Source organism: Eleutherodactylus coqui, chromosome 7 (assembly GCF_035609145.1).
Source record: "Eleutherodactylus coqui strain aEleCoq1 chromosome 7, aEleCoq1.hap1, whole genome shotgun sequence".
Classification (NCBI taxonomy): domain Eukaryota; kingdom Metazoa; phylum Chordata; class Amphibia; order Anura; family Eleutherodactylidae; genus Eleutherodactylus; species Eleutherodactylus coqui.
Genome location: NC_089843.1, coordinates 85,884,461 through 85,900,216, shown reverse-complemented (window position 1 = coordinate 85,900,216; position 15,756 = coordinate 85,884,461). Strand labels below are relative to the sequence as shown.

Genomic DNA, 15,756 nt, shown 5'->3' with positions numbered 1-15,756 from the left:
ACTTCTACCTCATTGGGGTTTTTTGCCTTCATCTGGATCAACATTGCAGGATAATAGGCTGAACTGGATGGACGGGTGTCTCTTTTCGGCCCTATATACTACATTACCATCTTTGTCAATACATAACATTGTTACCATAGTTAGGAGTATGTAACTTGGGCTAGCACTGCGAGAACCATAAAAGGATAGTGGTTTTGAAAAAACTAGCCTGAAGGGGGAAAAAAAAAAACAAAACACAAACACAAATGCTAAAATCTTCCCATAGTATCAATTGGACCATTAAAGTAAGAAAGGGACCATTTTGGTGGTAGTGCACAACGAGAAGGGTGTAACCTCTGCCACATTGTAAAGTGCACCCATAACCTATCACGGCTGTACATCTGGGTTGCTGCTGGTTGAAGCCATCTTTGTTCTGTTTTTTTGGGGCCTGTTCACATACAAGAACAGGATCAAAGCTCAACCACTGAAATAAAAAAACCACTCCTAGCAGACAGTTGGTGTCTGTCGGCTCAAGTAACGTGGAGCACAAGTCCGGAAATGGAGAACACCCCTAAGAATTATAGAAGGTACAGATCCCTTCATAAGTCATCTGCAGGAGGGCCTCTATTACTGCGGACACACCGCTCATCACAGACCGCAGCTAGTTATTAGAGAAGCGTGACAAACCCGCATTTACTTATTAATAGTTTAACTCACATTAACATACCTACACGGAGCCAACAATCCGAGCAGGCCCGATCTGGGGTAATTATATCATATGGATACAATCAGCTCTACTAGATGGGAGGTTAATAGGCCTATACGTCATTCAGTGGATCTCTGGACTGAAGTTGTTCAAAGGGAACTCCTCACCAGGTTTATACTGCCTGATCCACAGGGGTATGAACCCGGGACAGGAGCGCCCATTACCGCTGTGGAGGTTTTATACTAAAACAGTTCAAATTTTGGTTTTAGATTTTATTTTTTTTTTAATTTTTCTTCTTTTTCTTTAATGTTGAAGAGGTTTTCCAGGCAAAAACTACTGCTGACCTTTCCTAAAGATAGTTTATCAATAGTTAATTGCCAGGGACCCCACCGCTCAGGATCCCCAGTGATGCGCCGATCACCTGCCCCGCTGTCAGTGCAGCGGCCTCAGAGACAGAGGTGGTCGGACGCAGAAAGGTCAATGGGAGTGAAGGCAGCTATAGCACTTCCAGTGCTGCCCCCTGTGATGCCCTGATCGGCACATCGCTGGGGATTCAGAGAGATTACCTATCCTGAGGAGAGTTCATTAATAGGTTTTGCCCAGAAAACGGATTTATTTTGTGCTGCTTTTTCATTTATGAGGGTTTTAGTTCAGCATCAACAAATCGCTCAAAATCAGTACAAGATAAGTATTTACACAAAACTTTGTGTCTTTGTAAATGTAACTTTTAAATGTTCTTGAAAAGTGGGCTTTACTTTGAAAAATAACTAAAAATTTCTACCCATCCATTTCTTGGTCATCTTTTTAGTGAAAGTTGAGCACAAAAGCTGATGAAAACCCATCAGCAGCTGTAGTCGCGATCAGTTTATTCTTTCCAAGACTCCTAATATAAGCAGATAGGACATTCTTGAGGCAGCTTGAAAGAAGGGGGGGGGGGGGGGGGGGGGGGGGAAAAATCACACTAGGTTTGCGAGTTGCAAGACGCACGAATATGAACCCCATTCTTTTGAATAGAGTCATATACAAGAGGTTTTACAGGAAAATAAAAATTACGGCATGTCATTCTCACGGTCCTCGGAATGCAACACCCATTATTTTCAATGGGGCTGGACGTCAGAGTCTGAGCATGCATTCATAGCAGTCATGAGTAGTCATGAGTAAGGGCAAGTTGAGAAGTAGAAATATGGCAGATTTACGGGCACAGAAATCCAGGGTATATCTGGTATTACGGAATGATACTGGCAATGGGTGGCGAGATCGGCATACAGCATATTTTGCACAAAGTTGTTGTGTCAGGACTAGAGATGAGCGAGCGTACTCGGAAAAGCACTACTCGCTCGAGTAATTTGCTTTATCCGAGTATCGCTGTGCTCGTCCCTGAAGATTCGGGTGCCGGCACGGAGCGGGGAGCTGCAGGGGAGAGCGGGGAGGAACGGAGGTAAGATCTTTCTCTCCCTCTCTCCCGCCCGCTCTCCCCTGCTCCCCGCTGCGACTCACCTGTCAGCCGCAGCGGCACCCGAATCTTCAGGGACGAGCACAGCGATACTCGGATAAAGCAAATTACTCGAGCGAGTAGTGCTTTTCCGAGTACGCTCGCTCATCTCTAGTCAGGACCCGACCCTAGCTAGAGCTAGTTCGGATGTAATAGGAGGGGCAAGAGAGGGGAGGGGGGGAAAGGAGTGTATGCTAAAACTTTGCAGGAGGGCTGCCATGGATTTCACAATTTGTGTTGCACAATGAAAACTTGCTGCAAACTTTTGCAATGCATGAGGCAGAATTGAAAATCCACAGAATGTCCTCAAAATACTAAAAACCGCATTCGCTATGCAGAATCTACACTAAAAAGCACATCACATCCTGCGCCTATGTAGGAGACCAGTTTTAGATATGGGCTCTCATGGACTGTTATTTAAGCCTAATTAGGCTGGGTTCACACGGGACTGAAATCCCACGGGATTTCCGCAGGAGAAATGCATGCCGCGGGTTTTGAAGCGGCTTCGCTGCCTGCATTTCGCTGCGGCCATGTCTCCGCATAGAGGCTGCCATGGAAACGGAATGAAGTGACATACCACGTCTTTGAATTCCACATGGCATGTCAATTTCAGCATGGCTTGGCCGCAGCTTCCGGATGAGATTTTTGCAAATATTGTCTACTTTGCTGGATTATCCCGGAATAAAAAGTCGCAGGCGGAATTTTCTGGTAGAAAGTCTGCACAGAAATTCCGTGGCAATGACGCCCCGTGTGAATCCAGCCTGAGGGTAAGCTGTGCATTTTAGCACATAAGTATTTCCTGAGTCACCAAACGAGCAGAAAAGCAAACACCATGTTTAATTACCAATGAAGGTCACTTATCCAACTTCAGCTTGGGAGATTACCAAGTCTTTGCTAAGAGCTCAAACAAGCGGTGTTTATGGAAACAGTAGGCGTCCCTCTATTATACCGCCACACGTGGTCAGCTGCAACCACAATGCGCCAAACAGAGTACGACATAGTAGATCCCCATGTACACACGAGTTACCATTTAATAATGGTTGCTTGGTGAGAAAACAAACAACTTTCAATTCATCAATGAAAATATATTAAATAAAAAAACTAAAAGTTTATAGTTAATAGACCGTTTGTGGGAGAGGCTTCCGAGTTGGAGATCAGCTCTGCTAGCGGCAACTTTAAAAGAAGACCGTAAAATTGTAGCATTGGTTTTGTGGTGGAGTCACCTTACATACGGTACTTTTTGGTAGTTCTCCTTGGGTGTACATAACATAGAAGGCAAGCCACAGGGCTGCTGTGGGGCCCGTAGAGAAAAGGAGAGCAACGCTACTTAGCCACTTTGGTTTTATGGTAGCAGAAACCTGTGCAGGACTCCCCGCTGGAAATGGAGGGCTAGCCTAAGAAGGGTGTGGAGGGGATACAGAACTCTAGGGTCAGTTTAGCTATGATGCCCCTTATCCATTTTAATTTGCATCTCTGTGCATGTACTGTATCAAATTAAATCTGTACCTGGGTCCATCTACAATCAAACTGCTAACAACCACTTGTACGTGGGTGCTGTGCGAGTAACATGAAGAGCCTGACAGCACCTGTGATGAGGTCACCATCATGTAATCTGTTGCCGTCTCTTAGCTCCACCCCCAGATCAAATGATGGCGACATCACAGGTCCTTTATCCTCTGTGTTCTACATCTGCTCCAAACCCCCATGGCTTCAGTTGCTATGGAAACAGCAGTACTCAGTCTGGCACTTTGTAGCTGGTTGTGAGACAGCTGCACACCTGTGTGGAGACCCCAATAAATGACACCTCACAAAATGTCCACATACACAGCTGGCGGTACATATTGACCAACAACATTGAAGCATAGTCCTTCACCGCTATCTTCACATCTCGTGAACGTGATATCATGTCATCTCAAGTGCTAATGCTGACAACCCCAGTTCAGTCTTCATCTAATCGTCAACCGTTGTCCAGTGTTGAAACAAACAGTCGCTGTTGTGCAGACATGTCACCACAGAGGGTTAAACACCGCCGTGAGGTTAATGTAGCTTACATGACAGCGACAAGCCGCGATGTCATCTCAGCCACCAGCTGAAGTCCGTAAATCTCGTGCAGCAGATATGCTAAAGCTATGAGAGAACATGCCCGCTCAGCGCGCTGATGAAGTTCTTAAATCACTTGCAGCCCATATGCGAAAGCAGCGTAGCAGAGCTGTGTGTGTGTGTGTCTGACATGCATGTAGCAGAGCAGGTCTGTGATGTGCAGCGTGGCAGAGCTGTGTGCAGCATTGCGCTACCAGAAATACTAATAATTACAAGTATATGGGGTAAAAGTCTCACTTGTACAACAAATGAGCCATGTCATCCCTCCAGTGTAGGCAAGAAGTTTGCCCCTTTGAGAGCCGTGAAGTGCTTCCTTAAGCAAACTGACTAATGATTTATCACTGGATGATTAGCAAGTAGAACAAAAAAAAAAAAAACCAAAAACAAAAAGGAGGAGGACGTGCCCATAGCAATGTATCCCATTTCATTTTTTTTAATAGTTCAGGCTAGTAAAATAAAGTAAGGGATCTGATTGGTAATGTTGCAAATACTAACCAATCAGGTCTTGTTAGGCCAACTCTGTAATTGGTGGAAAACCTACAAGCATGGGCAAAGGTTAAAAGACAAAACCTGCATATACACAAGGGTCTCATGCAAAGCACCCTGTGGGTACACAGCATCGTCTTACCAACCATTCTCGACTAGAAGCAATATTACTAGAGAAGAATGCCTCCATAATATGGCATCTGAATTTGACCACTATTCGTGATGAGCGAGCATACTCGCTAAGGGTAATGCTCGAGTAAGCAATTGCCCTTAGCGAGTATGCTCGCTCATCTTTAAGTCCACATTCTCTCACCACCACTACCCCCCGTTGAATGTAATCAGAAATTATAGTCTATGGGATCCTACCATATGCCTCCGAGTGCCATAATGTAGCACTGTACATCTCAGACTTACAGATCTGTAATACGGCCATATGCATGAGAAATTGCAATAGTCAACAAACGCCTCCAAGCAGCACGGATCTCTAACCACAGTTTTTCTTTAAAAAAATAAATAAATTATAATATATATATAATTTTGCAGAGTTATCACCTGATATCTCTATCCTTCTCATGCAAGCCCTTTAAATTCAGTACAAATCCAAACTAATGTATTAATGCTCCCTTTACCTGCATGGTCCCCTAGATAATTCCGCTAACACACTAAAATCTACCAAGTCCTATAAATTGAGGGCAAACTATATAAAGCAATGCCCTTTATAACCGCACCGTGGACTTGTATAAAACCTTCTGCTAGTCAGCCCCCCAGTCATCAGTAAGGCCTCTCACTGCTCTGACCGGGAGTAAACCTCGTCAGTGATTACTGCTGACAGCTCTAAACTTCCGTCATAGAAGTGAACTTCCCCACAAAGCATTGTGCAATATCTAGCAAATTATTATGTCCAGGTTTCAGATGAGACTGATAAAAAAAAGAAAGAAAGGCAAAGCATACAGAAATCAGTTAAAGACATAGTACAAAATTATACAAAAAAAAAAGTGTAAAAAACAAAAACTGCATATCAAGATATTGTTGTCCTAAGAAAATAGTATATTCATATCTGACTTTATGAATGTGAACATGACCAATCTATAGGATCAACTGTACAGACAAGTGTGTGTATATATATATATATTATATATAATATATGAAGAGCAACACATAACATGAGACAGGCTGGATGCCCATGGATGCGTAATCGCTGCACGATTCGCAGTCAGACACCTCCCGCGAATCCCATGGCAATAGACAACTACAAACATACCGATTGTCACATTCTCCACTGCCCATGAGAAGAAAATCAACCGCAATGTTACGCTCGCGGGAGAGAATTGCAGAATGTCCTATTCATTGCGGAAAATCACGCGGATTCCTTCCATTGCAGTCAATGGGAGCAGTCCGTCCCGCGACACTCCGTTCTGTGAGCTTTGCGGAAGTATCGATTCGCCCTCCACCACGGAGGGGAGAGTATGGGGTCTCTGGAGGGCACCGGGTCTGATTCCGCTGCCATATTTTGCCGTGCGCAGGAGGCCTAAAACATAGATTTCATATACAAGTATAAATGTATCTGCCTAAACCAGTAACACAATCCAAGACCTAATGGATATCTGTGCAAACCACCGCAACAGCACATATTGCACCCATAAATAAAGCTGCCTGCACACAGCCGGATTTGCATTGCGGAATCCAGAGCGGGCGCCCACCTCCGGATTCAGCAGCAAATACTGCCTCTAGTATGCTATGGAAAAGCAATTCTTCCTACACCCCAGGGAAATCAATTGCAATATTCCACTCACAAAAGAAAAATCACAGCATGCCCTATTTTTAGGCGTAGTCCGTGCGGATGGCTTCCATTGATGTCAATGAACGCCATCCGACTTGTGGCCCTTCCGCAATCATTGCGGAAAGCTCCTGGGATCCGTGTCATCGCCTAGTGATGGTGTGGCAAAATCTGTACTTGTGCGCCAGCCAGACCATCCGCTGTACAGATTAGGAAGATTCTTGACAGGTACGCGGGATCACAGGCCGGGCACAGGGCCGGATTCTGCTGCGGGATCACCTTTAAAAAGGTTACGTTTTAAGTCTACAATGTATATACTGTAATCCCTTGCTATGGCGGAGTGCAGCATAGAAACCATACTTGCCTCATTAGGCTCACACGACTGGATGGTAAAACCTTGTGCAAGAAGTGTGTTTTACCAGCGTATGGAGCTGCACATCACCGGGGTTTGTGATTGTGTGTGCCTGGGCATAACAGGGCATCTCTCACATGTCGACACACACAGGCATCCTGGTGTCTTAAAGGGGTTGTCCCGCGAAACCAAGTGGGGTTCTACACTTCTGTATGGCCATATTAATGCACTTTGTAATGTACATCGTGCATTAATTATGAGCCATACAGAAGTTATTCACTTACCTGCTCCGTTGCTAGCGTCCTCGTCACCATGGTGCAGTCTAATTTCAGAGTCTAATCGCCCGATTAGACGCGCTTGCGCAGTCCGGTCTTCTCCCTGGTGAATGGAGCCGCTCGTGCCGGAGAGCTGGTCCTCGTAGCTCCGCCCCGTCACGTGTGCCGATTCCAGCCAATCAGGAGGCTGGAATCGGCAATGGACCGCACAGAGCCCACGGTGCACCATGGGAGAAGACCCGCGGTGCATCGTGGGTGAAGATCCCGGCGGCCATCTTGGTAAGGTAAGGAAGAAGTCGCCGCAGCGCGGGGATTCGGGTAAGTACTAAACGGTTTGGTTTTTTTAACACATACATTGGGTTTGTCTCGCGCCAAACGGGGGGCCTACTGAAAAAAAAAAAAAAAAAACCCCGTTTCGGCGCGGGACAACCCCTTTAAGTAAAAAAAACAGAACAAAAAAAAAAAACCACAAAAAACACTACTTTCCTTCTACTTTCTCTTAGCAACGTTGCGTAAAACCGCCGCATGTACGCAATGTAATTGGATACATACGGTGTTTTTGTACATGCACCAATAGAAACAATAGGGCTCAATAGTGGTGATATAGAACATACAGCTTTCTTCTTTATGCAATGAACATACACAAGTGACCCAATGACAACGTACTTCCATCGCCTCCACTCGCCACGTCTTGTGCGCACGTACGCTGCAGCCATAATACACAATTATGCTCAACTTTATTTCTCGTTCCCTTCTTATAAGGAAGCAAAAAGACAACTCAACAAACAAAAAGCACAACCTGAAGTCGTGTGACTTTGAAGTTACGCTTTATAGTAAAGCTGAAGATCAGTAGGCGTCCTAATAGGAAGTTTTTATAACTTGTTGTCTGCAAGTTTAAAAAAAGAAGTAAAATCCTAGTTAATGCAATATATCTACTTTTTTACTTCCTTTTTTTTTTACTCACCTGTCAACCAGGAGAAGTAAAGGAGGTGCAGCCATGGTGGAACAAACTCCAAGGGTCATCGAGTTCCTGAGTGAATTAAGTGACTATTTATGGGTCAACATGTCCAAGTTTTAGCAAAATACTAATCCATTTAGCAGTAAGTTGTCCCGTCTAGTGAGCGGCTGCCAGGAGGCTCCGGCGGGGAGAGAGAGCAGAGAGCTGTGCTGCAGTCCCAGCTGCTGTGTCAACAGGGAAGGGCACATAGCTGACAATAGTCATCAGAGGACGGCGGGCACCTACACACCCACTCCGCGGCCACCTACACACCCACAGCACCTCGCGCTACAGCTGCTGCACTTACATTCTCAGCACATCATTAGTGTATTTATAGACGATGCAAGTCAAAAAAAGACATTGGGCGATTAGAGAGCGCAGACTATACCCCCTACTTCTGTTACACTACTCCAGTCTATGGGATGGAGCAATCTAGAACTTGTATATTAACCCCTTGTGATGGTATGCCAGTGGCTAGCAGGTACTTAATACCGCTCAGTGATGAATATATCTATCACAGGGATCTTGTAAGTAAACCTGCAGGTGAGCGACTAACAAACGTCTTGTGAGGACACGTTCACACAAACTTATTAGCGCAGCGATTTCAAAACTGGTTCGTTCACAAGTGAAGTTTTTCATGCAATGTGCCATCATGAGCGCAAAAAAAAACAAAAAACATACGCCGAAAACCTGCATATTTGCTGCACATGCAGCAAATTTCAGACACAAAGACGCACCAGAAGAATGTGTTTGGATTACTGAAATGCACCTACGCCCGTGTGACCGAGAGCTCAGGGATGGGAATGGGCACCACTATACCAACCCGCAAAGTATAGAATACCCTATCTCATTGACATCACAGGCAGGATTACACTGAGAGGTAACACCTACATGTAGAGAATACAGGACCCACCATTCACAAGAGGTATAGGCTGCTGCCATATACCCCTCTGTAACAGTCCCAGAGCATGCAGAGAACAGTCTCTCATACAAGTCACTGGGTCCCCTGCTGTCCATTGAGTGGATGGCCCATGAGGCTGCTGTAAAGCATTTCTCCAAATTCTCCTAATTCGGTTATAATTATAAAGTTATTATTGGAATCAAGCCGTGAAAAAGAAATATGGACGAGAACAGATCTGTTTTGCAGAAATTGGTCATGTCAGGTTTGCAAGTTTTTGGCGCACCAAAAAGTGTGATAATCCAGTTAGTAAATGTGAGCAACTAATACAGATTGCAAAAAAAAAAAGAGAGCGGTCTCAAGATCTACATTGAAGCAGTTTCTCAGAGCTCTGTGCAGAAAAGGTGCACAGAAATTCACTCCTTGATCTGTTACACGGTACCTCAAGGTGGATTATATTATAGAATTATTCCCAGTTTATGGACGGATGGGCTATTACAAGGATGTACCATGACTTTATGAGTGGAGGAGGTCAGACACCTGGGACCCCCACCCATCCGGAGAATGAAGGGGGTCAGAGAGCTGATTTAGTGATGCCTCCCCTTCTATGGTTTCCAGGCACAGTGGTGTCCTGGCTATTCAGCTGTGCAGTAACAGGAAGGTAACCCTATTCACTTCACTGGGATTGCGCAGCGCGGCAGGTGGACGCCGCTATGAGGGAGGGCAGCACTGGAACCTCAATGACTAAAACAACCTCTACAGGACGGTTCATGTGCCGATATATCAGGCTAATGGGTTTTGTATTGGGGTACGGTCCCATATAGTAATTAACAGTACATTAGCCAGCCGTGCTTCACAGCTGGGCTCTTTGCCTCACCGCTGCTACAACCAAGCTGCATGGCCAGCACCACGAGGGACTGGACCCTTAGAGCCGGACCAGACCTTGATGACCGTGGTTTAATCACCCATCTTTGCACTCTGCAATTAGATTATGAAATTAATCAGCATCAAATACTGGACTGTATTGTGGCCCCATTGGGCATAAGGACGTGCACGGGCCCCATTGGGCATAAGGACGTGCACGGGCTCCAAAAGACACAAAACTGATAGGAAGTCGATTGCAGCAATAAAAGGAAAATAAAATAGTAAGTCGGCGATGTTAGCAGAGGAACATTCACAGCAATCTGCTCCATTACCTGTCGGGGCAGCTATAAAGCGCAGCAGCGCAGTCATTCACAGCTTCCTTATGGATTTAGGCAAAAAGTGCTGTAAAATGAAATGGTCAATAAGCTCACACTTTAAGGATATAATAAAATGTGGGTAATTAAGAGAAGACGAGTTTCTCACAGAATTTATATTAGTAGGGCAAGGGAGTGGGGTTTTGGGCATCAAGGGGAGCACAAAAAAAAAACAAACAGCAACAACTCTGCCCATATGGCTATGTCAGTACATACAGACTGCTGTATGTAAGCAAACCCCAAATCTTTGCCCCAGGTTCAGGAAAGCCTAGTACTAAAGCAGGTGGGGACAAGGGATACCAATGCAGGGTCACACATGAACGTACGCCAGCTTCTCCCCCACCGGAAGAGCTTCTTCCAGAATACACACCCGGGAGGCGGCTGCATCACCACTTTCTGGCAGGTCCCCATTTTATCCTCCCCACGGTTGTATGCAAGTAATGTTTGCCAAGCTACTAGGAATCAAAGAAATGCAATATGTTTGTTTGCAGACACCGCGGTCTATAATTACACTTCCGTTCAGGGAATAGCATTAACGGTTTGCTTGAATGTTAGTTTCCCCAACCTGCTTGTGTGACTATACACCCCATTTGTTAGCCGAGCATTGGCCTCATGTCTACTTGAAAAATACAATCCGCACAGAATCTGCCGCGGATTTCCGCTGCGGATTGCGCACAGATTTGCTTTAAATTATATTTTTTTGCATGCAGATATCCGCACACATTACTATCAATGTGATAGCAATATTGACGATCCGCACGGAATCCGCGGCAGAATGGAGCATGCCGCGTTTTTTCTCCCACGCATGAAAAACGCAATTCTTTTAAAATGTCATCTGCGGGTGCAAAAAAATCAATTTAATAGACCGTGGATGGCAATGATTCCCTATGGGCAAAATCCACTGCGGAATCCGCAATTCCATTTAGTTAGTGGACATGAGGCCAAGGTGCTCCCTCGCCAGCAGCATATCCTCCGGTGTGAGCAAGGCCAAGTATTACCAAAGAATGTACAGCAACCAACCATCGTAGTAACAACTGTGCATCGCATACTGGCCATAATCTGCCCTGATTAATAACTGGCCTCAGACATCCTCCTAGTCGGTCAGTGCTCGCTGTGACTGGCAGGTCATCTAACGTCACCTGAAGCCATATGACACACCGATAGAATGCCTACTCTTTACTTTTGAACACTTTATACTGCTTTCACTTACAATTTAATATGGAGTAAGTTTACAAATTCTTTGACTTTGTCAAACTCTTGATTTTCATCTTATAGAGTATACTCTATTTCCAGAGAGGTAGGTAGGGGTGTGTGTGTGTGTATACACACACACACACACACACACACACACACACACACTACTAGGTTTTATTAAAATGGATCTTTGAGAATATACGTATACTATGCACTTCCCAACAGACATTACATTAAACCCAACAGAGCTTGCCCTCTACTGTACCGGCAATTAACGGCTGAGGCTGCAGAAAAGAACAAATCTGCTGCTGACAGCAGCATACTGCAGTCCGAGAACGTGTGATGGGATGTTACATAGACTTGTCACGTCCACTGACCCATTATGGACTTGATGTGACTGCACCCATCTGCCACGTTCTAAAAAACAGCCCACGTTTCATAAAAACAGGCCTCCACGGCGCCATACACCAACATAGAACAAATATTTCCCATTCTAGGGGAGAATCTTAGTAATAGGACATCTAACAGAGCCCCCCATTCAAATGAACTTCCATATGTGGCATAAGGCGGTACAGTATGGAATACCATGTGTGGCCATACTGTAACTACTCAAGCCAGAACACTCCGTATCAATGAGCACTAAAGCCGAATATATAGACAGTGACACTTATTAGCATTTCCAATCTGACGAGTAACCACAAAGTCAGAAGTGCTATAATTCGTACATCTCAATATATAAACTCCAGGATAAAAGTTAAGACTAAGTAATGAAATACAGGGCCACATAACTAGACAAGACTGCGCCGAAATAGGCTTTTAATGAATGTGTATTTGTGAGAAATCTCAGCTTCTCACACTGCTGGTTATGAAGAAATCAGCTGCACTAGCGCACTCTTGTGGCCAAGGAAGGGTATGACTTTTCTAAATCAGATCACAGCCCAGAAAAACTAAACCACCCAGAATTAAATCCACTTTTTTTCCCCCAAGGTAGAACCTTTAGTACTAATGTAGTTCTACTACTGCAAAATTACTGATTACACTACTAGACGTAAGGGCTCATTCACCATAACAAAGACCAACATGGGTCTTTTAAAGTGCTAGATTTTTGGCATCCAGTACAGAAGGATCTGGTGTTTGTGTTCTACTACAACCCCTTTAAGGTTCATGGAAGGGGGAAAAAAAAACAAACAAAAAAAACCACCACTTATCCATCCATAGGACAGGGGATAAAAGTCTGATCAGCAGGGGGTCTCACCGAGCCTGAGAATGGAGGGCCTGCGTCCCTTCTCCTTGATGCAAGCAAACTGCACCCCCCAGTTAGGAGGAGACTGAATTGGACAGCAGTTTCACATGTGTGGTGCCACACCATTTATTTTCAATGGAAGTGCAGAGTTAGCCAAGGCCTTGTACTCTGCCATTTCCGTCAGCCCCACTGAGATAAAGGTGGCAGCAGCAATGGGCATGCTCAGCCACTGCTGTATTCAATCTTCTCATTGCAAGGCTGCAGTAAGCCCACAGTCAGGAGGGATACGGGACCCGAGTGAGTCGCAGCGGTGAAGCCCCTACTAATCAAGCTCATCACTTATCCCATGGACAAGTGACAAGTATATTCTGTTACATCCCTTTAAAGACAATTCCCAAAAATTGTTGGGCCTCCTTTTTCCACTGGCCCCATAACAGTTGCATTGTCTGGAAGCCAATGGATGTGTGTGTCTAAAGACATTAAAAAGCAGTTTTCCAGCTTTAAACGCCTGATCACCTATTCTCAGGACGGGTCGTTACCAGCAGATCAGTGGGGTCCACCACCCGAAATCTATGCCAATCATCCGATTGCCAGAGAGGCTTTGCGTAGGAAACACAAAGTGTACACTGCAGCGGCCTGGAATGGCATCACATGTAAAATGTCCTCATTCCCTGAGAATAAGGGTCCTTCTATGTGGAATGAATTTCATTCAAATAATTTTTAAAAATTGTTCAAAAATAAGAGATCATTCAGTGCAAACATGGTCTGCAGTTTACACTGACACCAGCGGTCACATGGCTCATTTACCCCTACATGACCACTGCAGCCTACAGGAGGCTAGATAGGGACATCAGTGATAGAGAAGTGACCCGGGGAGGAAGCCATGCAGTAAAAAGAGGCAACATACAATGCTCAGTGAAGTATGAGCCATCACTGGCATAGACCTAGCAGGTCCTCCAAGGGCCACTACGAAGAGTGTATGAAGCCCTAGAGTTGCAAAGCGGGACCTTCAAATGAGCAAACACTGTATATGGAGAGCAGGGCCTCTAACATGTTTATTCCAGAGATGTGCCAACTGTGTACATCCATACTAAGATGGGTATGTAGCATAGTGCCCATCTCAGCCACAATGCCCTCAGTACCAGTCATTGTGGCACCTACCTCTTCGGCTGATGGCAGGAATTTTCCTCTGCCAATTGGCATGGGAGAAGGTCTCTGTGGATCAGGCGATCAGCTGGGACATAAACGTCATAACCAAGGGAATTTCTCCTGGTTGACTCCGGCTCTTTGGGGAAGCACGGTGCCACCTCACCACTGAAAGCCCCCATTTGAAAGCCGCATGTGGTTTTTGCAATGAAGTTGCGGGTCGTACAGCGTTTCACCTGTAAAAACTAAGCAGCCAATATCCGCAGCAAAGTGGGTGGCATTCAAATGTGAATGTGAAGACATTTAGAGGAAAGGGTGCGGATTTTGAAGCAGTTTTGAAATTGATTTTTTTCTGCTTCAGAACAGCCGCACCATTCCACTAAATGTGAACGCACCCCTGGTTTAGAGAGCATGTAGCTGCGCCATTTAGGCCAACTTCACACGGCGAGAAAATCGTGCGAGATGCACGAATATGAACCCCATTTTTTTGAATGGGGTCATACATATGAGTGATGTTTCCCGCATCGTGGTGCCATGTGAAAAACATACCACAGCATGTTTTAACTTGCTGTGTGCTCTTGCATTTGAGCAATGGGGCCGGCGGCAGCATCGCACCATGTGCACACGATGTGATGCGAGATCTCCCATTGAAAAATAATGGGAGCAACGCCGCAATCCTTCGCTGCATGTTCTATTTCAACGTGGAATCCACGCGGACAACTTCCATTGAAGTCAAAGGAAGCCGTCCGATCCCCGGCACCATCTGTACTGCGCATGTGCGCTGGCCAGCACATCCGCATTACAGATAAAGAACACTGTGGACAGGTACGCAGGGGGCACCGGCCGGGCACTAGGTTGGATTCAGGCTCAGCAGTGTGCATTTGACCTTAGGCAGATGGATTAGGAGATAAAGCCACCTATGTAGCCTAGAAGATGCTCCACACCACAAAGCACAGAAGCCTTTCTATCAGGCGGCTTACGACAGGTTGATCTGAAGTTGTCCTCCTGAAGGGCTGACACAGTCTATGATGCCATTACATAAGAGTGGCTGGCGGCGCAGGTAGAAGGGCGTTCCTGCCCGCACGTTACACAATACAATGCTTTGTCAGAGGAACAGAATGGCCAAACATAAATTAGGGAAATGTGGAGGAGCTGATGTAATCTAGATACAGATGGAAGCGAGATCAAACGGAACAGAGTAGTAATTATTCGTGGAACACATTGTACATGGGATAAGCAGTCCCTTATCGAGCACAGAGGGAACACATGTTGTACCGCAGGGTTGTCATTTGGAGCTAATTAAAATGGGGGGAAAAAAGTGTAATCAGCATGTAAATGAGAAGTTCTACCACTTTGGGGCAGATTTACTATTCCAGATAGGCCAGTTTTCTCGCACAAATTCAACCATGCTTTAGCCACATTGAGAATGGAGTTTTGACCAGATTATTAATAAACCTTAGGCTGGTTTCACAAGGGGCGGATTTGCCGCGGAAATTCCGTGCGGAATTTTGCTGCGGCAAATCCACCAGTGGCAGCTAATCCCGGAATTAGCCAGGCATGTGGACGAGATTTCTCAGAAATCTGGGACAGCAAATCCGCTGCGGCTAAGCCGGCAGAAGACGCCGCTGCGGCACGGACTTGCCAACCGCAGCATGTCAATTTTTTTTTCTCTATGGGAGCGCCGGCCACAGTGGAAGAGTGAGCGGCCGGGCCGCTTCAAAGCCGCTGCGGGTTTTCGCTGCGGCCAAACCGGGAGATTTCCGCAGAGAATCCACCCTGTGTGAACCCAGCCTTAGAGGTAATGTAAGCTTAGACTAGATGGTCTTAAAATGTGACAGATTTACCCACCAGCAAGAGTCGCTGTTATGAACTG

The 15,756-nt window shown here is 45.6% G+C and overlaps 1 protein-coding gene across 2 annotated transcripts in view; it reads right to left on the bottom strand.

Moving 5' to 3' along the window:
- The window catches only part of TBC1D14 (TBC1 domain family member 14), a 93,605-nt gene that overhangs the window by 60,137 nt on the left and 17,712 nt on the right, over positions 1-15,756 (bottom strand). The window contains exon 1 of one of the 2 annotated variants that reach the window (XM_066573318.1): positions 8,132-8,348. The exons of the other annotated variant lie outside the window; for it this stretch is intronic. Coding sequence (XP_066429415.1) covers positions 8,132-8,190 — 59 coding nt within the window. The 5' untranslated portion in view covers positions 8,191-8,348. Of the gene's footprint in view, positions 1-8,131; positions 8,349-15,756 lie in introns of those variants that run through there. 2 annotated transcript variants of the gene reach the window in all.